General features: G+C 39.3%; 3 protein-coding genes and 1 long non-coding RNA gene across 10 annotated transcripts in view; 2 read left to right on the top strand and 2 right to left on the bottom strand.

The window, feature by feature from the left end:
* Positions 1–64: 64 nt before the first annotated feature.
* Positions 65–4,848, top strand: LOC112557854 (prostamide/prostaglandin F synthase-like). Of its 2 annotated transcripts, none has more exons than XM_025227937.1 (7): positions 65–184; positions 1,279–1,483; positions 1,651–1,702; positions 2,138–2,201; positions 2,657–2,732; positions 3,402–3,630; positions 4,117–4,848. In XM_025227937.1, exons 3-6 carry the CDS (start codon positions 1,689–1,691, stop codon positions 3,620–3,622), a joined length of 375 nt encoding a protein of 124 aa, XP_025083722.1. In that variant the 5' UTR covers positions 65–184; positions 1,279–1,483; positions 1,651–1,688; the 3' UTR covers positions 3,623–3,630; positions 4,117–4,848. The 2 variants fall into 2 exon arrangements, with proteins under 2 accessions (XP_025083722.1, XP_025083721.1); XM_025227936.1 differs by lacking the exon at positions 65–184 and adding an exon at positions 623–860.
* On the bottom strand, positions 4,698–10,970 carry LOC112557852 (urease accessory protein D-like). Of its 2 annotated transcripts, XM_025227931.1 has the most exons (9): positions 10,564–10,970; positions 10,055–10,197; positions 9,242–9,400; positions 8,855–8,983; positions 8,599–8,690; positions 7,899–8,010; positions 7,324–7,411; positions 6,465–6,577; positions 4,698–5,804 (listed from the first exon to the last, which is right to left on the bottom strand). In XM_025227931.1, the coding sequence occupies exons 2-9, from the start codon at positions 10,184–10,186 to the stop codon at positions 5,727–5,729; spliced, it is 903 nt and encodes a 300-aa protein (XP_025083716.1). In that variant the 5' UTR covers positions 10,187–10,197; positions 10,564–10,970; the 3' UTR covers positions 4,698–5,726. The 2 variants fall into 2 exon arrangements, with proteins under 2 accessions (XP_025083716.1, XP_025083717.1); XM_025227932.1 differs by lacking the exon at positions 10,564–10,970 and having other exon boundaries at positions 9,242–9,441.
* A 1,111-nt stretch (positions 10,971–12,081) lies between these two features.
* Positions 12,082–23,354, top strand: LOC112557130. Of its 2 annotated transcripts, XR_003097897.1 has the most exons (3): positions 12,082–15,097; positions 20,356–20,704; positions 22,899–23,354. It is a non-coding gene; the product is annotated as an uncharacterized LOC112557130 (long non-coding RNA). The 2 variants fall into 2 exon arrangements; XR_003097898.1 differs by lacking the exon at positions 20,356–20,704.
* LOC112557128 overlaps positions 16,277–25,315 on the bottom strand; it is a 66,224-nt gene continuing 57,185 nt past the window's right edge. For all 4 annotated transcript variants that reach the window (XM_025226781.1, XM_025226779.1, XM_025226782.1 and 1 more), the window contains exons 5-6: positions 22,885–23,082; positions 16,277–19,491 (exon numbers count right to left, since the gene is read on the bottom strand). In XM_025226781.1, coding sequence (XP_025082566.1) covers positions 18,418–19,491; positions 22,885–23,082 — 1,272 coding nt within the window. In that variant the 3' untranslated portion in view covers positions 16,277–18,417. The remainder of the gene's footprint in view (positions 19,492–22,884; positions 23,083–25,315) is intronic.

The following is a 25,315-nucleotide window of genomic DNA, read 5'->3' as shown; positions in this document are numbered from 1 at the left end:
TGCGAAACCGTTTCCGGTAATGTACGCATGCGCATATGTTTGATCCATTTCGGAACTAGTTAGTACTGACGGATGTTAATTTGTCTGCTCGTGGCAGTCATTGTTATCGGCAGTTTTACACGTGCCTTCACTTTGACGCAATTTAACATTTGCAGTGGCCACAGTTTTAGCTATCAGTGTAAAGGTATCCTCATTCTTTGAATAAATATTAGGTATATTTGCCCACCTTGTGATTACCTACCGCTGACTATAGTACTCTGCATGCATTGCACCTCGTACACGCGTTAAACATGCATATAAAGGTATACATTTGTGTCAAAACTCATTTAACACATTCTCTCCACAATCCTTAACTTGAAAAAAAGTCCCCTTCACGCGTTTCTGCCTCAAAACAATGAGCTTTACGCAGCACACGTCACCATATATTAGTAACAGGGATTTTTAATTGCTTGAAATTAAGCTGTTCTGAATCACATTTCATTGGAAAAGAACTATATTAAGCATGGCCTCAATAAATATAAACCCATATTAGAATACGCAAGAACGACGTTCTCGCTTTGCCCACTTTTTTTTTAAATTGACTCATTGCCAACCATGCACGGACAGTCACGTGTTGCCAACTTTCTGTTGCATAAACTTTAAGTGAGCCATTTGGAGATGTGACCGACTTGGCATAAACCCGCTGACAATCACGTGGATACGCAAAGGCGTGTCAAACGAGGTCACGATATAGTTGTTATGTAAGGCTTATGAAAGCGGTCAACTTGCTCAAATACCTCTTACAGCACATCGCAGACAAAAGCGCGATGGATGTGTCTAAAATTGCAAAGTGTTTGGTGCGAAGTGTTGGCACAAATGAGGTATTTATTTTATCATGTAACAATAATTATTTTGAAGTCTACGTACTGCGTAAATTTTGTTGTGACACAGAAACGATACTATAGTTATAAAACTGTTGTTTTTTTTGTTTTTTTAGTTTTAAATGTACAGATTTGTTAACGGAATAGACTGTTTTAACTGAAGCAATGAGGTCCAATGTCAACTGCCACTGTTTCACCATCATGCAGAGTAACTAAACACTAATGAATATTGATCGTATACAGACATAATATATGTTCAGGAATAATTTAGATCACAACGCATTATATTTGCTTTTTGTTGTTATTGTTAGAATGTTAATTGTCTGTTAAACGGCTGATTAAATGATAGTAAATATGACACCACTAACATTTTATGTAAGATCAAATTCTTTTGGTATGTGCACTTTTTACTCCCCAGAACTATTCCATAGAGTCGTTCTATGAAAATCACACCTGCGTCATAACATTCTTAAGAAGGTTTGGATGAGCCTTCTGCCGCCTTGGTGCGAAAGAGCTCTCCACACTCAAACCTCAGCTGGATGCCCATGGAGTTCGTCTCATTGGCATTGGCTTGGAGGAAATAGGTTTGGAGGACTTCCAGAAGGGGCAGTTTTTTTCTGGTGGTATGTACAAGCAAAATATTGCTTATCTTTTGGGGGTAAGAAAAAGCTTTGGTTTCTGCTGAGAAAGATCAAACCACACACACACATACATAAAGAAAGCATGGGAGTGCAAAGTGGTCATCTTAGTTTCAAAGATTTGCATATGAAATTCTATTTTTTCTTTCCAGAACTTTACATCGATTTGAAAAAAGAAACATACAGCAAGATGGGCTTTAAAAGGTAAATTTAAGGAATGATCATTAGAAATATGTAGACTGTAGAGAGAGGTGGTTCATATGCAGAGAGTAGCTTTCTTGATTTACTATTTGCTTTGTGGATTAGCCATAAGTTGTAAAGGTAGTCCTGTTTGACCTTTCGGTCAACAGAGAGAGAGGTGACATTGCACGCATCTCTAGGCCAGTCTTTTTTTAATGGTGGTGCCCATCTCTCCTGCCTTTCTTCCCTGGCTGTCCACCTGGTTAGATACCCATTGAACAGCTGGGTCAGCTGTCTATTACACCATACAAGTATCAAACCAGTTGGTGTACCCTACTAACATGACTTTCTGCTTCTTCCAATAGTTCATAGCCTGTCTTCTTTTAAGTGATATAGTGCTTTTTGCAGAATAATATGCCGTATGGTTTCAAGACTCAATATGATAATTTTTTTTTCCAGAATGAATGTTCTGAGTCTTTTTCCAGCTCTGCTATCTAAAGTAGCTCGAACTGCTTTTTCAAAGGTAAGTAGTAAGCATGTTCAACATCATTGCTGGGATGATAGTAGGTTTCCTAAAACTGCATGAAAAGAAAAATTGCACAAAATGAAGAAGCTATGAATTAGCAAAACCACCTTTTTTTGCTCACATTTGTCACACGAACATGTAGTAGTAGTTAACAGTTTGTTTCAGAATGGTCGTCCCTAGCCAGAAAAGCTGGAAATAGCTCATTTTCATCCATCTTTAGTTTGATGTCTCCTTTATGGCATTAAAATTCCTTTTTTTTATTATTATATTATTATCAATGTCAAATTGCAGGCAAGTAAATGCAGTGTTACTCTTATGACGAAGAGTAGGAAAAATCCATTTGTCCCTGAGACTGCATTTAAAGTACATGGCAACATTAGTTTTAGACAAGCAAGAGCGTTCTCAATATCCACCTCTAGATTCAAGCGTTTTTTTGACAATTCTTCAAACAGGCCAAAGTAGAAAAGGTAGGAGGAGATCTGAAAGGAGATGGAATGCAGAATGGAGGAACCCTTGTAATTGAGAAAGGTAAATGCTTCTAATGAATGAGGTGGTTTGTTTTGGTTTTTTAATTGTATCTGTCAGCTTGTAATCTTAGAAGTTGTTAGTTGTTACGAAGATAAAGACCAGAAGTACTTTTTTCCTTTCAAAACTGCTGGTTTTTGCAATATATAGCTTATTCTTCTGACCAAGATCTGTACCAATTTGCATTTAGAATATCTGATTTGTTTCTGATCCATTGCTACCTTTGGCTACATCAGTACAGTTGCAGAATGTGTTTAGTGTGATATCTGGTCTACCTTTTAATTTTCACCATTACATGCTTATTAGTCTCAGAGTTCCAAAAAATCCACACATTTGACTCAATCATGGCATTGAAATCCAAATTTCTGCAGGACCTGAGTATTTGCTGCTGTCCAACAACTGGATTTGCAATTATATTGAAAAGTTTCTTTTCAAGAACTGCTATCGACTGTTTTAAGCAAACAGAACAAAATTCAGCAGTGGAATAAAATTTTTAAGTAGAGTAAGACTAATTTATTTCTTATATGACATCATAATGTAGTTTAAAATGTCACTACTTTTTGTGTAGATGTTTCGATAATGAGGCTTTTTAGATAACCATTTGACATTATAGTAATGGAACATGCTAAAATTTAGCATTTTTATCCATTTAATGGATATTTTTTATGTTAGGTGGCAAAGTTCTGTTGAGCTTCAAGCAAGACAATCCTGCTGATCATGTCAACCCAGCAGATGTGCTAAAGGCCCTTGGCATTGATGAGAGTGTACCTAATGCAGTGGATGAAGAAGTTGATGCAGAAGGTTCAGGCACTGGATGCAAAGGTGCCTGTGCCTTGCCTAAGAAAGAAGTGAAGTGCACAGGGGATGTCTGTGAACTGCCAAAGAAGAAATAAGTAGATATGTAGGTAGCATTGTATTTTTTCCTTATTGTTCTTATTCTTCTATGTAGCCCATCAAGTTTCATTATATTATGAGTTGATGATGTTAGCATTGTTAAAGGATTTTTTGTTTACATTTTGTCCACAATATAATTGAGACCTTAAGCATGCTATGAAGCATATAAATTTTAGATGCATACTTAGATGGCACTTTCTGTGATTGTATAAAAGTTGTTTCAGATTATTAGACTTAACCTCACTTCTAAAAGCAGGATAATTAGTAATAATAATGTTTTAAAAAAGGCTAAACTTCAGATATCTGTTTTATATAGCTGTTCAATGTCAGTTTTTACCAGTCCTATCCCCACCCCCACCCATATTAAACATTTTAGGTAGCTTATATAATTACTAGCTGCATTATGCAAAACCTATGGCACAATAAAACACTGGGGAATGCTAGCCATAAATCCACTGTGAGCTGTTGATTGCATTTACACCTTTGCTTCCAGATTTTCTCAACTGCTAATGCAACCAGTCCATCTAACAAGTCAGAGATTCTCCCAGATTGTGGCATCATGATGACACCCTTCTGAAACTCTTATCCAGAGAGAAGTGTGTCTGACACAACAGCTAGAAAGCTGTGCCACTAAGTGGAAGATTCTTGACATGTTTGGTCATTAGGTTAATTTGCATTTTTATATTTTAAAAAGTACTTTTAATAAGTTTAATCTATTACTCTTCAAAACTCTTTGCTAGATCTTTGCATTTGTACCAGGTCAATGAATAGAAGAGTAGGGTAATTTTGTTCAGCTACTTTTTGACAGGAGTATGCAACTAAGTACAGTATTAAAGTGTGCATTAAACAGGGTTATGTCAGAATCAAATAATTACAATCCAACATTAACATAGCAAAATGGCTTTAGAATAATTTATAGGGGTTTTTTTTTTCTCTTTTTAGTATTTGAATGTTTGTTTTTTCTTCAGAATTGTTTCCACCACACTACTAGGTCAAGGCTATTGTTTTCATAATTTAGATGTTCAAAGACTTGTGGTTATGTATAAAAGAAGAGGAGGGCGAAGCAAAGTTGTGTTGCATTCAATATTAAAGCGTAATTGTGCTCAATTTCCTATTTTGATTTTTATTATGAATTTGATTTCTGTTTAAATTTTGACATTGAATTTCTTTGACACCATTGTCTCTTTGTTGTTATAGATATATATATAAATGAAGATCAGCTAAATTTTTTTTTCTTCTGTTTGATGGTTTAAAAGGCATTTTTTTAGTGCATGTATGTGAAAAATTACAATATCCCTCCCAAACACACCAGTCGGGACTGCATTCTGTGGTATGAGAAAACAAGCATGGGACATTACATGTCCAGGACCTTGGTGACACCATACTTTTGTGATGTAACAATGATGCAAGGTGGGAGTTTAACCAGCTCTTACCCTTGACCAATAATCTGTAGAACTTTAGCAAATCTTGACAAATACTTAAATTTTGTTTCTTTGATAATGTCATCCCTTATGCTAAATCGGTCTTACAAGGCAGGAAAATATTGTACCATGCCCAAGTATTTTACGTTTTGCCTAAGACTACAGTAGTGATAGGAACTAGTTTCCATGAAAAGGGTAAATCTAAGCTGAAATAGATTTAAAATATATATATATAAAAAATAATTTCTTTCTGTAGAATGCCAATAGCCAAGGACATAAAGTGCACAAATAAATAAAGTGTTAGGAAAGCACTGTAGGGTAAAAAATTAAGTTACTCATACTGATCATTGTCAAACTAACAAGATAAAATTCTCTTTTTTCTTTTTATAATTATTTATGCGAGCTATGAAACTACTGATTATTAAAAAAAAAACTTGGCAGGAAAAATATTGAAATAGGTTACAAGTATCGTTTCATGGATTGTCAAGAAATAGATCCAAACCATGACTGATGGAGGTCCAAGAAACATCATTTGCTTCATGGTGCTTTGCAAGACCAGGAAACTACAGTATCTTATACATTTTCCTTCTTTTGGCATATGTCTGTTCCTCCAAAATTTTAGGGTTTGAATCCAAAAATGCTAATTTCCATTTTCATGCAGTTCTGCCATAGAGACTGGAAGTCAGTATTTCTTTCTGAAGGGATCACCACCCAGTATCTCCACAAGACAAGATGTTACTTGTTGAACAACACTGTAAGCCTGCAGTACAGACAAAAGTGATATGGCTGTAAGATGTTGAGAAACATTTAATTTTATTCATACATTAATGCAGACATGGAATGTGATAAGAGAAAAATAATTTTAGGTCATGTGAAACAATTGTTTTCTGGAGAGTTTGTGTGACTTACGTCACATGGATTATCTATGCTTGATGGCCCAGGATGATGTTCCTTACATTTTCTTTATGTGCTTTTAATTTTGTTAAATTTTTACCTCCTCCATGTTCACTCTTTGCCAATCCTAGAAGATCGACATTTTTCAATATAGGATGAAATGAAGTTTTCTAGTTCCAGATTTAAATAGGAAAATATTACACCATCATAAGAAAATGAGAAAGTGGAAATTCTTTGAACCATCTGTTCATTCCTTGGAAGGGAGGATCTACAGAATAAAAGGATTAACAGGTGTCATTTCATTCCTATTTGCTCCAAACAATTTGGTGATATTACACCTTACTGACATCAAACTCTGCGGTCAGTTATGGAACTCGCATAAAAATGTGTAATTTGTGCCTCCATACATTCAGATGAGAAAGTTACCTACAATATGAGTTGCAAAATACTATAATAAAATTACTCAAATTATTTTTGCCCATTCCTTTATGAGCAATATATGCATATGCCTATGTGCAAAGCTTACCAAAGTAGTAGATGTGGCAACAAATCTGATATAGCAGCCATTTATGACTTTATTGTTGCACTCAAGAGTGAGAGGGCTGTAACTGCAGATGAGGTCTTTTGATAAAGGTTTACCTGCAAAGAAGATAAAATCCATCACTGTAAAGACGTACATTATCAGCAAGGCATTCTTGTATATGTGCTCAATATTTTGAAGATATCATTTGATATAGCAGATATGGAAATTTTCACCACATGATGTGACAAAACTAATGAAGCAATAAAGCCAAACTAAAACGAACATTTCTTTTAAATAACATTCTAGAAATATCTTTGATTATTACAAAGGCTGATTCTATTTCCTGTAATATGTCTACAATCTTTTCTTTTTTTAAAAGTGTAAAATAGTGTGAGCGGAAAATTCAAACCTAACATTAGCTTGGAAGTCTTATAGCTGTAAAAGTAGTCCACTGAAAGTGGTCAACTGTTGGTAAAACCATAACATATGGGAAGCACTGTAACCCTCTCCTTTCATCTCTTTTTATTTTTACTGTCACAGACTTGAATATGGCTTTAAGGGGCAACATTTTGCTTTAAAGTCAACAGAATTACATTTAAATACCATTTGTTAACATAGCCTACCATGAACACGTTAAAACAGATGGGTAAAGTCATCTAATGCAAAGCCTATTTCCAAATAAAGTGTTGAAAAAGTATAACTTACAGAATACTGTATGAAAAGCCAAAATTTAAAGTATGATCTTTACTGAAGCTTTCGCACCATATTAAGTTAAAAATGTATAAGTTTATTGTAAGTCAGGGAGTGGGTGGGTGTAAGTGTGTGTAAACAAGTTCATTACCTTTATCCTGGAACCACTTACCAATGGAATGTGGAGTACCATAAAGTTGCTTCACATGATCTACAAGATTATGCATTCTGTCTCCAAGGACCACGCACATGCCAAGCACCTATAGGATAAGGAGACATGTCAGTATTGTCATATAAAATACAACAGTGTATGCAAACAACTGCAAAAAGCATCCAGTGACAGATGCGCAAAAACCAGTGGACTGGGGTACCTTTTCTCCTCTCTCTAAGAGTTAAACAGATAAGAACTAGAGCCATAAATTTCACTAAAGTTCCTTGAATTTTGCCTAGTTTTATCTGCGTTAAATGACATGCTTGTGAATGAAAATATTTTGCGGACTGGCAAGTGAAGTTTGGAATTCTTGAATATTTGGAGGGCAGAAAACTTAAAAAGTCGATGGCAAAAAGATGTCAGGTATTGTCATGACTGTTGCAGTAAGTGCTTTTGATGATCAACCATCTTTGTACAAAACATTTTCAACAGTCTAAGCAAAAGGAACAATGTAGATAGAAAAAGGAAAAGAAACTTTAGAAAAGACTTAGACCCTGCCAAAAAAAAATTCAGAAACAAGGTAGAACTATTCTCACCTGAAAACTACCCATAGCCTCTCTGAGTGTGAAGTAAGGACCATCAGACAGCCTTTGATTGTCTTTGAAAACCAGATGCTTGTCTATATATACTTCAACTAAACTTTGATAGCTGAAATATTTACATTGCACATTTTAACAAGAAGACAATACTTTATTAGGCAGATTAAAATATAGGACATACATTTACTGACTGCAGAAACAATTATTTGTCACATCACACACTCCAAATACAAAGGTGCCTTTAACAATTTCAGCATTTTTCTTTAAAAGGTAAATTTCACATGAGCTAGTGGCACTTAACGGGAAGTCTATTATTTGTAGCACTCTAGCAGTGTACAAAGCTGTCATTCTTTTGTAGAGGTTAGGGGTCGAACAGCTCCCAGGACTGTCCCTCTCCCGCCCTGGAACGACAGCAAGCCAGCCGCCGAGTGAAATAAAATCTACAGCTTTTGTTATGCAGTCATTCCATCTTTGCTGTGCTCTTGTACAACTAGCCCACCCCTACGTAGCCATCAGGGACTGACGTGTTGGTTACATATATGTCTAAGGCATCACAGGAAACTTGAGTCCCGTTGCCTTTTATTTATTTAAAGACATTTTCCTTCTGTTCATTAGAGATTAAAATTGTAGGAGTCACTTCAAAAATTGTTTTCAGACGTTTGAAAAAAGAGTCATCATGGCTAAGAATGCCACTGACCTTTTGAAATTCCAGATCTCTTCTAGGGCTACTCTGCCAGCTGTCAACCAATCCAGCAGAACAATGTTGCTGTCCTCAGACATATACACTTTCTGAAAACAACAACAGTACAGTATCCAATCATTGTAGTGTTGTATTCATCACATTTACATCGAAAAAAAATAAAGAAATATATCCAAAGAAATTTTCTATATTCTTTTTTTTTTTAATGTGTTTGTGCGTATATTTGTGAGAGGAAAGAGACGGATGTACTTACCTGAGTTTGACAAAACTGTGCATCAGCGAAGCAAACAACTGGATCCCCAAGAATAGCCAGAAAAGTTGTACCATGCAGAAAGTACTCCATATTCTGCTGCGTTTCCTGTGCATCTCTGCAGTGGTATACCTGACAGTGTGAAAAGCTGAAACTCTGTAGCCTGGCAAATTGAGCTTCCATTCCTGGGAGAATTTTGTTTGTCTCTCTCATTTACTTTTTCTCTACACATTTCAGGGGGGCTGTTTGCATTTTTTAAAAGATAAGCTCTTTTATTAGCATGGTAATAAAGAGACTGTCGGTGCAATAACTGCTTCAAATCACTTCATTCAAATGAAAACTTCTTTTATGCACCCTAAAATAATTATACAACAGTTTACATGTGCTTACTTTTGTAGACTCCTGAGTTGTAACAAGGGCAGCACAGTTGTCTCCTAAAGAAACTGTGATATCAATATGGTCTCCTCCAACAAGACCACCTCCAAAGTTCACAGGATAGATCCATCGACATACAGACAGCCCTGCATGCTCTGGTGCTAGGATCTTCAGCTGATAATGATGATTGGTATATATATCATCTTTCAGTGTTTCTTATCAACATTATGGAGAGTGGACAAAAATATTATAAAGACAGTTAGTGTTGGCATGATCAATTTTAAGGCAGCTGAGACAGGAAATGATTATGTTGAAGGTGGTTTTGCTCTAACAGCTATGTCTTATGAAATACACTAAAAATGGTATGTCACAATATTTTCTTGTATCTATTCTGAACCAGCCAGACGATTTATGCAAGAAACAATTAATGAGCATATATATTAGCAGGATGTATAGATAAGTCAGATCCTTGGAATTCAGTGACAGCTGGACTCTTCTATATGGAGTCATTTTGCAAGGCAGTAAAATTAAGTTAAGCATCATTCTAGATTGTGCTACAAATAAAATATAGGCATCACAGCGTCTCCATTGAATGCCTAAAACTTATGTGGGCATGAAGAAAGCAAGAATGGGATGCACCAAAAACCATTTAACTCATTCTAAGTAGTATGTTTTTCATTTTGATTGTTAATCATTGAGGTAACCAAGATATGCTAGCACACAATGATCAGAACTGACTAGACTGTAACTAATACAAACAATAGCATCAACTAGAATTAAATAACAGAAACATAGCAAACATAGAATACGTGCATTTCTTTCACTTACTGGATATGAGCATTGTAAAGATACAACTTCACTCCTCTTGAAATCACCTTCATGCTGTGTCAGGCCAGGACAAGTAACTTCAAGCACAATCTTTCCTTTTCCCTGATTTGATTGTACTCCTTGGAACATCATGTGTGATGTTCCTAGGAACCAGTGGTCACATGTTCAAGTACAGATGCAGAAAAATGGGTTTAAGGGAGTACAGCTATTACTTCAAACTGAATTTTATACCTATCGTTGGATACAGTGGAATAGATAGACAATTTAAAGTGCTTGATAGTGGTTATAAAGTGGTGAAAACACTGAATACTAAAACTGTATCACATGAAAATTGCAATTTTTAAACGATACCGTAGATTTTCTTTACCTATTAGTAAGCAATTCTAATGGGACTGTTTATTCTGATTGATTAGATTTCTCACCTCGTTTGCTAAGATCAAGAAGCGAAAAAAAAGTACGGTTTAAAACAACAGTTAATAAACAACTAAATATATAAATGTATAATCTACCTGTGGAGTTGCTTTTGTCTACCGTAGTTACTGCTGTAAGTATACTCAGCTTTTACTGAAATCGTTCCAAAGCTCTGCCCACCATCTGCTGTCACATTTGATACAACGCGAGCAGAACCAGCAGACTCCCAGCAGTTTCAAGGCAGTCGACACCTGTTGCCTCCACAGACATGTTAATACTGTCTCTATGGATGCTGCAATATTATTCTGAACATGGAACATGCGAGCGAGAAGTCTTCAGACGAAGTGCTTCGGCAATAATTTTTATTTTTGTTTGGAAGAGTTAAAAACTCGGGCAATGCGTGTTTCAAGTCTGCTTGTTATTACCACAAATGCGCAGATATCAGAAAAGTAATGTGCACAACGCCAAGGACTAGTAAGCTGCAAATGTGGAAAACATAAGGTGACAAAATCATTATTGTGAGTAAGCAATAAATGGAGCCTAGAGAAAGAAGGGCAAGCGTTCTAGATTATTGTTCTTCCAACAGCTCCTTGTTGTCTCCCTTGAAACAAGCTCGAATCTTTGCTGTCTCCCTTTTTTTAAAAAAACTTTTTAAGGTAGAGAGAGCTTCTAAAGTTTCTGATAACTTTATTGGTTAGAAGTAGTCTTCCTACATAAAATATGTAAGTTTAGATAGGGTTTATATATCACAAACAAGCGCTCCCGCTACAATAAATATAAATAAGATGTATTCCCATATTCTTTCACAAACGTGGATGCAGTTTACAAATGTAGGTGGCAGGGTCATTACATATAGAAATTTTCAGACAGGGGTGTGACAGGGAAAAGTGTCGCTGCTAACGATGATTTTACACCGAAAGTGTGGATTGCTCAACATGCAGCAGCTGTTGTTGATAGTGAGAAAGATAGATGTTTCTGTATTCTAGACTGCCAATTAAATGTCATTTATTCTTGGATGCCATATTAGTATATTATACTTAGATATTTATAAATGTAATTTTACCTTGTTCTTTTACCATGCCTTAATGCTAACATTTTTGTTTGTTTAAAAGTTTGTGCTAGACCATGTATAAGATCAAATTGTGTTATGCTTGTTCCTAAACCGCTCGCCCAGGTGGGCAAAGGAAAAACTGGCCGGCAAACATAAAGTACTGGTTGTCTCAATCAGGACTTGATCACCCTCGCTCAAGAACGGCTCATGGCAATCGGTGTCAGCTGCTGCATTTAGTTCTTCCCCCGCCCTCCTACACACACACACAACCCACCCCACCAGCCTGCCATCTCCGACGACTGGTAGTCTGGTACTAGTGGGCCAGCTTAGTGTTGGTCAGCTAGTGCCTTTCAAAGGATGATTGATGCGTTGAGCGAAACGTTATGCATACACAGCTACCTCTTTTGCCACATTATGCACGTTCGATTTGTGTGATGTACTATATAAATGTTGCTCACATTTTTTAACCCCACTCTTCCTACCTCCCACCCCCATCCAACACCACATCAAAGAACGCAGATACAATCGTGCATGCGTCAATGATTGAATGCACGCATACAACGCATGTGAAAATTTTAATTCAGCTTTCTGTGCACATATACAAGGAAATTCAATGGAAATTTCTTACCAACTCTTTTCAAACATCAGCAAAAAAGTTGTAAACACGTGTAATTAAAACAGGATTAAAAGACTGTTCACGAATAAACGTTTTGGAGGAAATTATACGGCATTATTTTAAATAGCCGTTGCTATGTTCATGCGTATCACTTGAAACATTTGTTTCATATTGAAAAAAAAAAAAAAATAACTTTCCCAGTGTCAGATGTAATCTCCTATTTCCCAATCTAGGTATACAGTAGGGCCATATGTACACAGTCGATCGATAACCACGCTGAAACCAGGATCACTGCAAAAATATATACATGTATCTGTTATATCGTCACCTTAGCTCTCAAGAGCCTGGAAGAAATGGAGTGACAGGTTCAAAAAAAAAAAAAAAAGGCAAAGGTAGGTTGGATACAGTGGAAGCAGTGCGAGAATTGTCAGGCGGCCAAGTCACCTTCGGAATGACATCGGCCTTCTTATTGTATCAAGTCGCTACCATCATGTGATCAGCCAACCCTCGGCCAGTAACTGATAAGAAAGACAAGGTGAAAGGTGATCTGCAGGCGCTGGCACCAAGCGAAGCCGGCAGAACGCAGCAGGGTGGGAGTGTTGGTAAGAGAAGGGGAGGGTTAGTCGGTGGAGTCTTCGTAGCTGTCTATGACTTAAATAACAGCAATGCAAAGATTACTGTTGATCTCTTCTCATTCTCATCGCCTTAACAACGATGTTGATAACAACAACAACGATAATAATAAAGAATCGGGTGTTCGGTATATACATAGTAAAGACAAAAAGCTGTTCTGGGGAAAAATTCTCGAGAGAGATTATATTGGACAATGAGCGAGGTCGAGACTTGATCAAGGAATGGGTTGGACAGTTGTGAAATATTGTTAGAGAAATGTTTACTGCCGATTTCTAACCGTCGCTCTCTCTCTCTCTCTCTCACTCACATACACACACACACTCTCTCCCACACACATAACGCTCACTCGATCCATACCTCTCCGTCTTGAATAATAGGAATAAACACACACGAAAAATCCCTCCCATTAAACAAACAAGCAGGCATACTGTATAGGTATTAATCGTCTGCAAGATACGATCATCAGACTCTCGCGGTACTGCAAGCAAGGCAAGAACAAAGCTAATCAGACTCATATCCGTAAGAAAATCGTAAGAAATGTGCTGCTACTTCAGGGCCGTCTTGCAATGATGGACACTGATTTGACAATTAGTTGCATTCTAGCAATTATGCAGATGTAATAAGTTCGAGGAAAGCCTAAAGCTCAGTGGGAACTCAGAAAGTGATAACCACGGTAGACCTAAAAGGCGTTTGATAAAAAAAAAAAATAATAATAATAATAAAAGAAGTCAATTCAGCTGTCGCATCCAAGGAAAAAAGGAAGAGAAAAATAGTGCTGCATAAATTATAAATGCACATTCTAGTTTAACATTCGTGCATTTCGGACGGAAAACTAATACGAAAAGTGTTCGATAAATACTTATATGAACGCATGTGTGTGTGTGTGTTTCTAAGGAGTGATACGGTAAAACAAAAGTACTGATACATTTCAGCAGTTCTGAATCCGTGCATCTCAGACTAGAGTGAAGACGGTAATCTGATTCTGAATGGTAAGACAAAAGCTATTTTTTACATAAATTTTCCCACAAACATGTCTCGACTCCGCAAATATAAAATACTGCATTGAAACCTTGAAGGAGAAAAAATATCAAGTAAATAAAAGGCTGCGTTGTTTTGAAGTAACATGCAACCTAAATGCAAAAGTTTAAAATATTGCGATACGAGTACCAACTTTACACTCGCAAAAAGGAAGAAGAATAAAACTGTGTGTATAGTACAGAAGATATTTACATCTTTAAGCGACAAAATGCTTTCAATGTGTTTTGAAAAATCACTAATACAGAAACAGTTGTTGAAAATGGCGGCTTGAGTTCCATCAAAAAGTGATATTCATTGAAGCTGATGCCAACTGAACAACTAGTATTTCAAATCTGATGAAGTCTTCTTTAAACGCACGCGCGTCCACACTCTCCCCATCCCCACTTTCCCCAACATTTTTGTAGTCTGACAGAAAGGACATGATAAAGATAAATACAAAATCCGACCAAGTCTATACACCAATTTGAACGATGTTGAAAAATATGTTATTGAAAATACACAAGTAGCACTTATTGTGACTGTAGGTATGACAATTTTGAGTGTAATTTTGTGCAAAGTAAATATATATATATACAATAAATTTTAAAAAACCTATTAATATTTTTTTTACCCCCTCTCACTAAACAATGACATATATATCGTTCAAATTTTAATAGGAAAACAACACTTTCATTTTTGTTCCCAGTGTTACCTGCGCATAAAGAAATATACTGCAAAATAAATAAATTAATAGTAATTTAAAATTTTCTCAAAAGTACATCGTTTTCATTAACTTTAATTAGCTTTCATAATTCATGAAAATAAAGAATAATAAACATTTGATGTAACCATTAAGTATCCAAGAGAGTCTTTAATCAAATGTAAAAAAAAAATTAAAAAAGAACTATGTGATCAAGTTTGCGGTTATAATAGTTTGAAAGTGGCTGATGGATCCAACAGTCAGTCTACAGAATTATGAGCTGACACGTAAGTCTGCACGAGACTGGAAAAAATGATGGGGTCGTGACCCTCGTGTCAACAAATATCTCGCGGGCTCTTGACGAGAATGTGCGTTAGTGTACGAGAAAGCATCGCGCCAGAGCAGAAGCCAATAAACTCAAGCAGCAACCATCTTGAAAGACGTGATATTCCTCAGGTTTTGCAGTGATTATTTCAAGATGATGCTTTGTGTTTGTGTCTGCCCAGGTGCGCTGAAGCTTGAAGACAAACTGATCTTGCAAGCCATGGTTGTGCTGCACGGAATTTGAAGGCCAGCGAGTTATCTCCCGCCAGCTGTCAACCGTCCAGAACACAGGTAAGCGGTCTACATGCAGCATTAAGTGTCGATGAATAATGCCGGAAATATCTGTGATATTTTAAATGTGGCGATGATGTGCAAAAAATCACAAATTCATGATTATATTTTTTTGGAGGGTATGTGTGCAGAGAAAGTTAAAAAAATGAATTTATCGTTAACGTGAGTGTTTATATACAAAAGCAGTTGCACAAAGGCATCAAGCCCGGGCTGAAAACAAGTCTCGGATATCCACAAACATTATTTAAGTTCCATGTCTGAATTATCGGGAATGTTTTGTCGGGTTTTTAAAGCAGGGAAGGAGGAGGGCTTGATATGACAATTCATAATTATTATTCATGGAGTGCATGAAGCTTACGTTCTATTTCGATTAAACAATTTGGAAACAGTTTTGTAGGGTTGTGGAGGTGCTACAATCTCTGCTAGCATCCACGTTCAAACAGCATACGAAAGTTGCCAAACAGGCGGGAACTCGCTTATTTAAGCTTATCAGAAAGCTTGGGCGAGGTTAGCACCACGACATACACCTGCTTTTCCTTGAAGGGTCTCCTTCCGTGGGCACATTGTCGAGATTGTATTTGGCAATGTAGATATTTGGTCCAAACAACTCACAGAACTACATGTGTCTGGTTACAATGGTCTACGATACTTCCACTTACTAATCTCAGTCAAGGCGGTTCCAGAAATGTAAAGCCAGAATTATCCACCACAATCAAATGAGAGAGAAAAACGCACTAATGATTGCATCATTGCATGCAGTATATTTTTAACTTCATAAATTGCAGAAGCAAACACGCCTCTAGGAAACTTTCGTGTGTGGTAAGTTAGAGGCAGATGTTCCCAGAAGCCTGACAATGGATCTTAATGGATGGACCTCTGTCTACACTCTACCTCTCTCTTGAGCCCCACAGCTGAAACAGGGAGGACCTGGCGTCAGGCCAAATGCAGTTGTGTGCACATGTGCAGTAACGGATCTGCCAAAATAGGCATCGAATTTTACGATTATAAACAGTTTCAATAGAAATGTGAAAAATATATGGAAAACAAAGTGAATCTAATAGAAAGCGACGTGTGTTTATACAGCTAGAATTCCATCCACTTAGAGCAGATCAACCGTAACGAACGTGCAAAGAAAAGAAGTGTCTCAGCGCTGGGTCTTGCTAGATATGTGAGGTAAGACAGCAGTCAGTTAGAGATAAATATTGTGTCTGAACCAATGGAACAAAAAAAAAAAAAAAAAATAAATGGCGGTACATTTTGAACGCCAACTGGAACTCCAATCAATCCGGAATTGTATTCATGGACATGGCAATGTTCGCCATGTGTAAAATTGCCTCAACCTTGAGTAAGGAAGTATCTCATCAACCTGACAGGTAAACTAGCTCCCACTATAAAGGTACCGACCAGAGCATTGAAGTAATTCCCCCAAAAGGTGTCATTGCGAGAGAAAGCGAGCAGAAACCTATGGAAAGACGAATTTATTAATTCTGACTAAATAATGTTCCTCGAGCAAGTGTTAAATGCTCAACTACTAATTTATGTTGATTTGGAAAAAAATGGCAACAGGACCCAACGAAGGGCACTGTTTGTGATATTCAGTGAGTCTGTGTTTTAGCCGTGATCTGATTTACCCAGCTCGGGTAGGGTAACAAGCCTGGGTAACCACGCTTCATGAATACGAGGCCTGGCGAGTAGCAGCCACCTGTAGCACAAACTCTGTGACAGCGTACACATAACCCACAAGCTGTCTGTGAACTGGAACGATTAGTGCCTGTGAATGATTAGTGTCTGTCATCGGAATAACAACAAGGGAATGTTGACAGCAGGAAGAAAGTCAGGCGGCGAATCTTTGTAATTTTTGTCATTGTATAAAGCACTACACATTTATTTTCGCCGCGTGGTTTTCCCCCTGGCTAGGTACAGGTTAGGGAGGGGGAGAAGGGAGTGCATGGTGGGTAAGATGGTATTGAAGGATGTTATTGGTGTGTCTATCATGCACAATATTCTTTTTAAAGGCTTTGAACGGACATAATCATTCTCTAAGCGACCAGGCTTATTAAGCGTCCCAATTATAGTAACATGGTACGTAGGCTGGTAAAAAAACAAACAAACAAGTGAACGATACAACTGTTGGTTCTTTTAGAAGCATTGATACATTCTATACTGATCGCCTCTAAAATAATAGCACCGTTTTCCAAAGCAGCAGTATGAGAGCCTGGAATAATATGCCAAAGAGGTTTTGATCATAACTGTGTAGCTGCAAAATACATAACTTCATTAGCCCTGATTTACATAATTAACATATGAAAGCCCGGGTACGTTTAGCCTATAAGCCTGTAAGACCTCCAAAGGCCTTCTTGCCCTTTGCTGCAGCACCAGTCATGTCAGTTTTCATGCATCTATGTTTATTTTTCGACGAAAATCTTAATGTTAGTTTCTTTATCTTACTTCTGGCATCATGCACAGTCGTGAATTCGAGAGAGAGAGAAAGCAAGCAAATTCAGGGGAAGTCTACTGCATGTATCACGGAAGAAAAATACCTAAAAAATTGTTAATGCACACTGATAGTGAATTTTGAAACTGATTATTTTTACTGGTGAAGAATGAACGCACACGTTTAAAAAGTGAAGTTAAAAATAGTGAAAAAGGTATCACCAAAACCAAATTAATAATATCCCATACATCAATGCTCAGCCCTAGCTAGAGAAATGTTGTTCGCAGTTCGTCTAAGGACAGAATGCTCTTCACAACAGCTGAGGTTTCTCCAGGGGCCAGCGGCGGTGATGAGTTCCGTCTCGAAGACACAGAGCCTAGCGAATGGCTAGTTATTTCCTCGACTTTCTCACTCCCACCTTTCTCAGTTATCGCTTTCTCTGGCTCCGAGACTGTCACTGTGGAAGAACTCGAGCCTACCCCATAACAGTTCTCATCATCACCAACAGATGCACTACGAGTCGGACCGCCACTTGCCACCAGGTCTCGAGTCCTGTTATTGTTCTCTTCAGCAGCACTGTTCATTTCATGAGGAGCGTGTTTCTCCTCCGAATTGCCAAGAAAATTGCGGGGAGTACGGGCCCATCCACCTCTCTCTGCTAGTGGAAAGTCTGACACATCCCCCAGCAGTCTTTTATCATCTCCAGAAACGGGTTGCTCCGAAGGGACGTTTTGGACCGTACCCATCAGGTCGCTCGCGTTTCCCTCCCTTTGTCCGCCAGCTAGTATCGCCGGCCTAGCACCATTTTCAACACCTGCATCCCCCAGTGAATTCAAACCCTCGTGAGAAAATGTCTGTGCGTCTGCCCCGGAAAGGTCACCAGAGGTCAATCGCGCACCCGCGTTCGGTCCTCTGTGCCCTTCGCATTCCCCGACTCTGGGGTAGGTCCGCTAATCTCTGCTGAACACGAGGCAGAAACACCGACACCATTTTGATCGCTCCGACGTGGAACGTCATTCTCCGATACACATATGTTCACATCATTATAATTACCACTACCACCACTACCAACGCACTTTTCAGGAAATAACTGCTCGTTCACTGAGCATTCTTGCTGACGTAACCTCGAGCTCTCACCCCCATAGCTACCTGCTTCAGTCGAACAGGGATTCGTCTCATTTCCTGAGTCCCCGATCGACATTGGATAAGGACCGCTCATAAGCGCATCAACCATCTTGGTTTCTGGCGAGTCTGAGCACTGATGTTTCTCTGTGTTATCAGCAGAAGTCTTGGAAAACGCGGAATCACAACCAGTAGGAACAATACTAGTCTTTTCCTTGGAAGCGTTAATTTGCATACCGAGGAAGACAGCGTGGGGCTGTCCCACAACCGTCAAAGCGTAGGGGGAGTTTAAACCGTTGAGGTGCTCCCCGCCGGACACCAAGCCCCACTCAGGGGGAGAGTACTCCACCTGATTCCCGTAGTTATAGTTCCTGTTGCCATCAGCAGAAGAGAGGCTGGAGTCAGACTGTGTCAGACCGCAGAATCGAATTAGTGGCACGCCTGCCGTCGCGCTGACGTCGTTAAACCGCGGAGGGGTCTTCCTCTCCCCCACCGTGCAGCTTGGTGACCTCTTGGCCAGGTCATCGAGGCTTGTCTCTAGAACTCCGCTGTCCCCCTTATTGGCGCTGAGAGGGCTGGGGGTAGGTGATTCGGAAACCCTCTGGTAGTAGGCCTGGCTGCTTCCGTTTTTGACTGGCAAGCTTCGCGGAACTGTTCTGACAGCAGCAGCAGCCCTCCCTGAGCAGTTGTTGCCCTGCAGGCTGCTGCTGACTGCGGGAGATGTAGGGCTGACCGGAGAACTGGAGGATGAGGTGGGACTCGTTGCTGTCGTCTCGCTGATGAGGAGGGGTCGCGATTCAGGGTCGTCTGCGTCGTTCCGGATGTGATGCTTTCCATTCTGGAAGAATTCATAGAAAATTTGCATATTTAAATGTTTTATTAACACAGCTTGTAAATTGACTTAGCCAATGTACTGCTTTACTTTTGGATACATATTTAGTTCTCGTGTGGTAAAAATCCTCATTTGATGTAGTTTGCATGCTGATTTCTTTTGCATATTGTTCGAGTTCACATCTGAGGTGTATCGCATGTATGCTTGCGTGTGTATGCGTATGCGTGCGTGCATGCAAATGTGCACGTGCCTGTCTTACACAAAACACACAAAAACACAACTTTTTTCCTCAGAACAAGTGTCTTAGAACACGTGGTGTTGTCATTATTTTCTCTCAAGCGCTTCTAATATAATGGTACAGCTGACGATCTGGGCTCTCGAATGACCGACAAAATGGCGGATTTTGATCGACAAGAGTTCTTGGAGAATTCTGTGCCAAAGCATTAATTATCGGCCACCTGAGCCAAACACTAGGTCCCGGGTGCCTTCATCTGCGACTCCCTGTTGTTTCGGCTACATAAAACAGGTTGTTTTGAGTGCGCCAGACTAGGTGGCGCACTTGGGCACGTGACTCCCTGCAGAGTCTCAAGCAAGAATGACGCATGCGCCGAGGACCAAAGTTTTGTAGTTATTTCCCCTCTAAAAATACGAGCATCGCTAATTGCATATACGGAATAAGGATTCCTGTTCTTTTTTCACGCTTACTTTTTTACTGAATGGAAATGCAATCAGAATGAGAAACAAAAACATCGTAATCATCATTACATTATTTTTAACTTTTAGTAGTTTATTCGCTTGTTCATCCTTACATCAAAAGAGAGAAACCATGCAAAAATGGTTGCATTTTATCTCTTTTTGTATCTTTTGCAGTAAAAGAAGTGTCATAAACCTGTTAAGAAAATAAAAACTGACAAATGGAACTGTAGCTACAAGGATTCTCCCTAAGGGACAGAATGGGAGACAATTACCAGTGCTAGCGATTGCCGCAATTTCAATTTCACCTGACAGAGCTGGCAAGGAAAACTTGGCACTGTGATCACTGGTCCCATATAGTCGTCTCAGCACCGAGTCCTAGTTGGAAACCAGCCTGACCCTGAGGGAAGTCCTCGAGAGAGAGAGATGCCTGGCCATGACCTGTTGGCCCCCGCACATTATACGTGCCGTTTCCATCATGCCTTCCAAAAACTGAGAACCTTATCTCCATCATCCTGAGAACTGGGTAGTGCATCAAACTGCACAACCTATTTAGAATCTGAATCGTATAGTTCTGTAAAATATAAGATGATTTTTTCAAGAACCAGAACCTGAAGGGGCCTGTAAAGTATAAGGTTTGCTCTTCACCAACACATACAGTGCGTTTGCAGTGACTGAGGATGTAAAAGCCTGTTTGGAGCCAGACTTGAAATGTTTGTACTGAAATACTGCATGAGACTGTGAGATAAAAACGGCAATACGCAGCAGATACAAGCGAAAGCTCAGAGAGTACATGCTTAGGTGACCCTTCACCTGAGTAACAAACTCAAGTAAATAAATGTCAGCGGCTGTACATCCTCTTTCGTTGTCTCTTATCTCTCGCTCTCTCGTTCTGTCATTTTTATCATTTTTTTTTAGTATCCAGTTTTTCAAGCCTGCTATTTGTGCCCATGGGGTGCATTCCTAGCGTTCATTGGTTTCTGTCCTTGTACCCCATTTATTCCTAAATTAATTTATAAAATGAAGGAGACAAGGCCACAAAAAATAACAACAGCAAAAAAAGGCGCGTGCACACACATTCCACAGAGAGAAGAGATTACAATAACAGACAAGTCTGCTGATGAGAAGCTGCTCGCTTCATTTGATGACCATGCCCTCGCCTGACTCCCACCCCAACCTGAAGCTCATCCTGTGTATGTTAGGCATACTAGGTTACACCATCTTTTGTGTCCGAACTATGCGCCCCTTTATCACGGAAACAAACTCTAACCGGTCTTCTGTGGATGCCATTGGCATTGTCATCGACTTCCGGGCTTGCTGTCGGCAGACACTGGCTGCTCTTGTCACTTCCATTCTGTGAGATCGTCTGACATAAAGAGCGCTTCTGCGAGCTGTAGCTGTTAACGACACACGTGCCTTGTGGACCGGAGTTCTTTTCTCCGATTCCAGCTTCCTTTGTTTCATTCGTGCGTAGCAACACAAAGTTTGTTGCTGACAACGGAATGATACTAAATCTGGGAATGATCCATGGGAGAAAAAAAGTGGAAAGTTTTATAAAGCTTATAATGGACGGTTTTAGGAAAGGGAAACTGATAGGCCGCTGGTTTGACACATTAAGTCCTGCTGGTATTCAGACAGCTCACGAAAGCATATCACCGACTTCGTCTCGCATCTATTCCAACCCCCTGCCCCAAACACCCCTCCTCTCACGCCACTCCCACCCCCGCCAACACAATCGATGGCAAAGCTGCGGTTGACATTAGCAGACGTAGCTGAGAGTTACCCCGGGTTTGTCACGTGCAGGTGTACTCAACTCTCACTCAAATCTCGCCCCAACTTCTTCTGCCTGGTACAGCCTGGTTGACTTGAACTGCTCTCTTGTAAATCATCGTCGTTGTCATCATCATCATCACCCATCATCATGTTCATCGTCGTCGTCGTCACTTATATAGCAAATTTTCCCACTTCACATTGAGCTCAATGCTCTTGAACCAAGCAGCGGGGTAAAAAAAACCATCATCACAGTCTGCAAACTACAAAAATAACGAAGAGAGGAGTTACCGGAAGCACTGACGGAAGAAACAGATAGTTTTATGATTTGGACCATCGCGTGCATTTAATGAAAGGTCAAATGTGGTTTTGTTGAAGTGATGAACGCAGATGCCTCGTCAACGAACTTGAAATCCTATCTCCACGCATTTCCACCACATTTCACAACAAATGCACAATATGCCATACAATACATTAATGCAATACAGTTTGAGTTTAGTTTCTTTATCAGCGTGTCCTTGTTTTTCCATACTCTGTTGTATAAGTTTATACTGCAGCAGCCAATACATTTTACACTGCGATAATAAAATGAAATAGATAACTTCATATTTTTACGGCCACTTCCTGCTGTCCTAGGAGTCTTTATATTCCCAGTGCTAACTGCCCATGCGCTGTCCTGGACAAGTATTAAAAAAACTCAGTAATGAAAAGGCTTGGAAATCGATGTTACGAACCCTGACCTCCGATCTCCTAACCATGGCCCTAACATGTTCCCCAAAGACAGTCGTTTGATTTATTTAGTAGCATGTTTCACATGAACAGTTCTTTACAGTTTTATGGGGTATCTGTGTGTAGGAGAGTGGATGGTGTGGGAGAGTCCGGGTGGTGGTAGGAAATGGACGAGGCTCTAATGGCGGAGACGATAAGTCTATTTACCACTTTTTTTACAGGCTCCTCGTCGATAAACTGCAGCGATGACTGGGACACCGTTGGCGAGTGCCCCTCGGTGACGGCCGTGACGACCAGCAGGGGTTTGGTGTCCGGGTCGTGGCGGGGCGAGCTGGCGTTGGAGTTCTCTCGCGATGATGAACCGTTGGTGTGGCTGTAGCCTGGGCCTCGTATGTTGTAGTTACTCTTTTGGAAGACAAACAAAACGCCAAGATACAGTGAGTGGATCGAACAAGCTCTTCAACAAAAAAATGAAAACAAATCAATAGACAACCAGGTTTTTATTTGATGTCCATCGTACACAGCTTCGCGAGCGCATGACAGTCGAACGTTTTTATGATGTGAATTTCTGTGGTCACTACTTTTAAAATATACTAAATTTATACATTAATATGTATTTTCACTTACACACAACAATGCTCTTAAATGTCATTCAATAAATATATATATTTTCAATATATATTCAATATATTATAATAGGGGCGAAGTGAAGCAGATTAATAGAAATGAATGACACAATACACACATGACTGTGACTGGCGGTCTGTGTTAACAGATACTGTTCAAACTATTCCACCTGAGAAAAAAAGCCGGTAAAAATGTTCTACTTAAAAAAACCCCTAAATGTTCCTTATAAACAGACACTTTTAAAACATAATCAAAATTCCTTCATTGAATAGCCCAGGGGCCCATTTCAAGGGAAAGCATAACAAAACCATCTATGCCGATCTTGAATTCTCTCCACAATTCTCTCCACATTGGCAACACATTGATTTTCCAAAACAAAACCATAACTGTATTTGTACAGTGTAAACTTAAGTAACCTTGTTATCCTAGCGTAAATTGAATAACATTTGACAGGCTTTTCGGAGGTGGGGAGGAAGTGTTCAGTGACATCTGAAGTATCTTGAACCAGTATGCAATACATCTGACTAGAATTAAAGTACAAGGCATAGCGTCCTCATTCACTAAAGACCATTGTATTGAGGTTCTATTCGTACATAAACAATTGTATTCATAGCAAGCATATTAACGTTTTCGACAATACTTTTATCCGCCATCAATCCCAAAATTTCAGAGACTTAAAGTAATATTGGTCAAACATTTTGTTAAAAAAAGGTTTATGCAACCAGTCTTTTTCTAGAAGACTTTAATAAGGTGCTAAAGTTCAATGGAGGTATTAGAGAAGGACAAGCCAAGGTCCCGAGTTTTTTGTTTTTGTTGTTTTTTTTGTTTTTTTTTTTTTAGCTCACACTGCGCGTGTGAAAGGGGTAGGTGGGTGGGAGAGAGTCTCCAGGTGTTGGAAGGAAGCGCTTCTTCTGATGATGCTTTCTCGCCTTAAGGAAGCCTGTAGCAAAAAAAAAAACGTGAAAATTGAATTGTCACCCGAGACTGGGTGTTGATGCAGCTGGACGCTTGCACCATGCCAGCTAATCTGCTGCAGCGAGTTAGGGCGCGCAGCAGCAGCAGCAAACTGTCGCAGGATCTCGCTCGCGACGGGACGCACTAACGAAGCCAAAGTCGATTCCCCGCAGGCGCTTTGGCACCGGCCACTTCTCAACCCTGTAATTACCTTCGGCGCCTCCTTCAGATACTGCTCGATCTCTACCCCTGTTTCCTCCACCAACCCTGCACCCATCTCGCTACTCCCCAGAACTCCCTTCCCCCATCTTACCTCCCCTCCCAACCGACTAAAGAAAACAACCGCACCCTCATTTTAAGCAAACAAGTGTTTGATTGAATTACGAAAAGCACAGAGCCCTCTGGCGCCTGGTTTACTGATGAACGTACTCGTTCAGAATTAGCACCAAGAAGGCAAGTCTTGCTGGATGTTAGGTTCACTCTTTCGAAAGAAACCACCAGAACGCGAATAATCCCATTAAGAACCCACTTTGATGATTTCTATTCTCAGGAAAAGTTAGCAAAACAGAAAAAATCTCGTTGCATATTATATTTTTTGAAAATTTTCCAACAGTAAGGAAAAGTTAGCGCTAAAAAATATTTAAACGTGGAGAAAAAAAAAAATCAGTATTACACATGGCATGGATGCAAATCCACTTATCCACCCATATATACTCACACACCCAGCGAATAGTAAGGCTAGAAGATTTGGGTTTGTTTTAGCTGATAACTCTCATAATTCTAATAAGAGATAAACTGCTGGGTTGCCCGTTCACATGCCCCTCCACCAAAGAAAAACCCCAAACAAACATTAATACTCGAAAGAATTTTACAGACAAAAATTTTTTTACCACTTTTGTCCTCTTTTATCTGTCCTTTTTCAGGAACACTGGCACATGCATAGAAGTCAGGTGCACTCAAAATTCTGGTATACAGGATCGTATCCTCATAAAGATGTTTCAGAGCACTGAGAAGTTTTTTAAGCGTTTGTGTAGTGAGTGTGAACGTTTCGAACGCG

The sequence above is a fragment of the Pomacea canaliculata genome, linkage group LG2 (genome assembly GCF_003073045.1).
Source record: "Pomacea canaliculata isolate SZHN2017 linkage group LG2, ASM307304v1, whole genome shotgun sequence".
NCBI lineage: Eukaryota > Metazoa > Mollusca > Gastropoda > Architaenioglossa > Ampullariidae > Pomacea > Pomacea canaliculata.
This window is presented reverse-complemented; position numbering and strand designations above follow the sequence as displayed.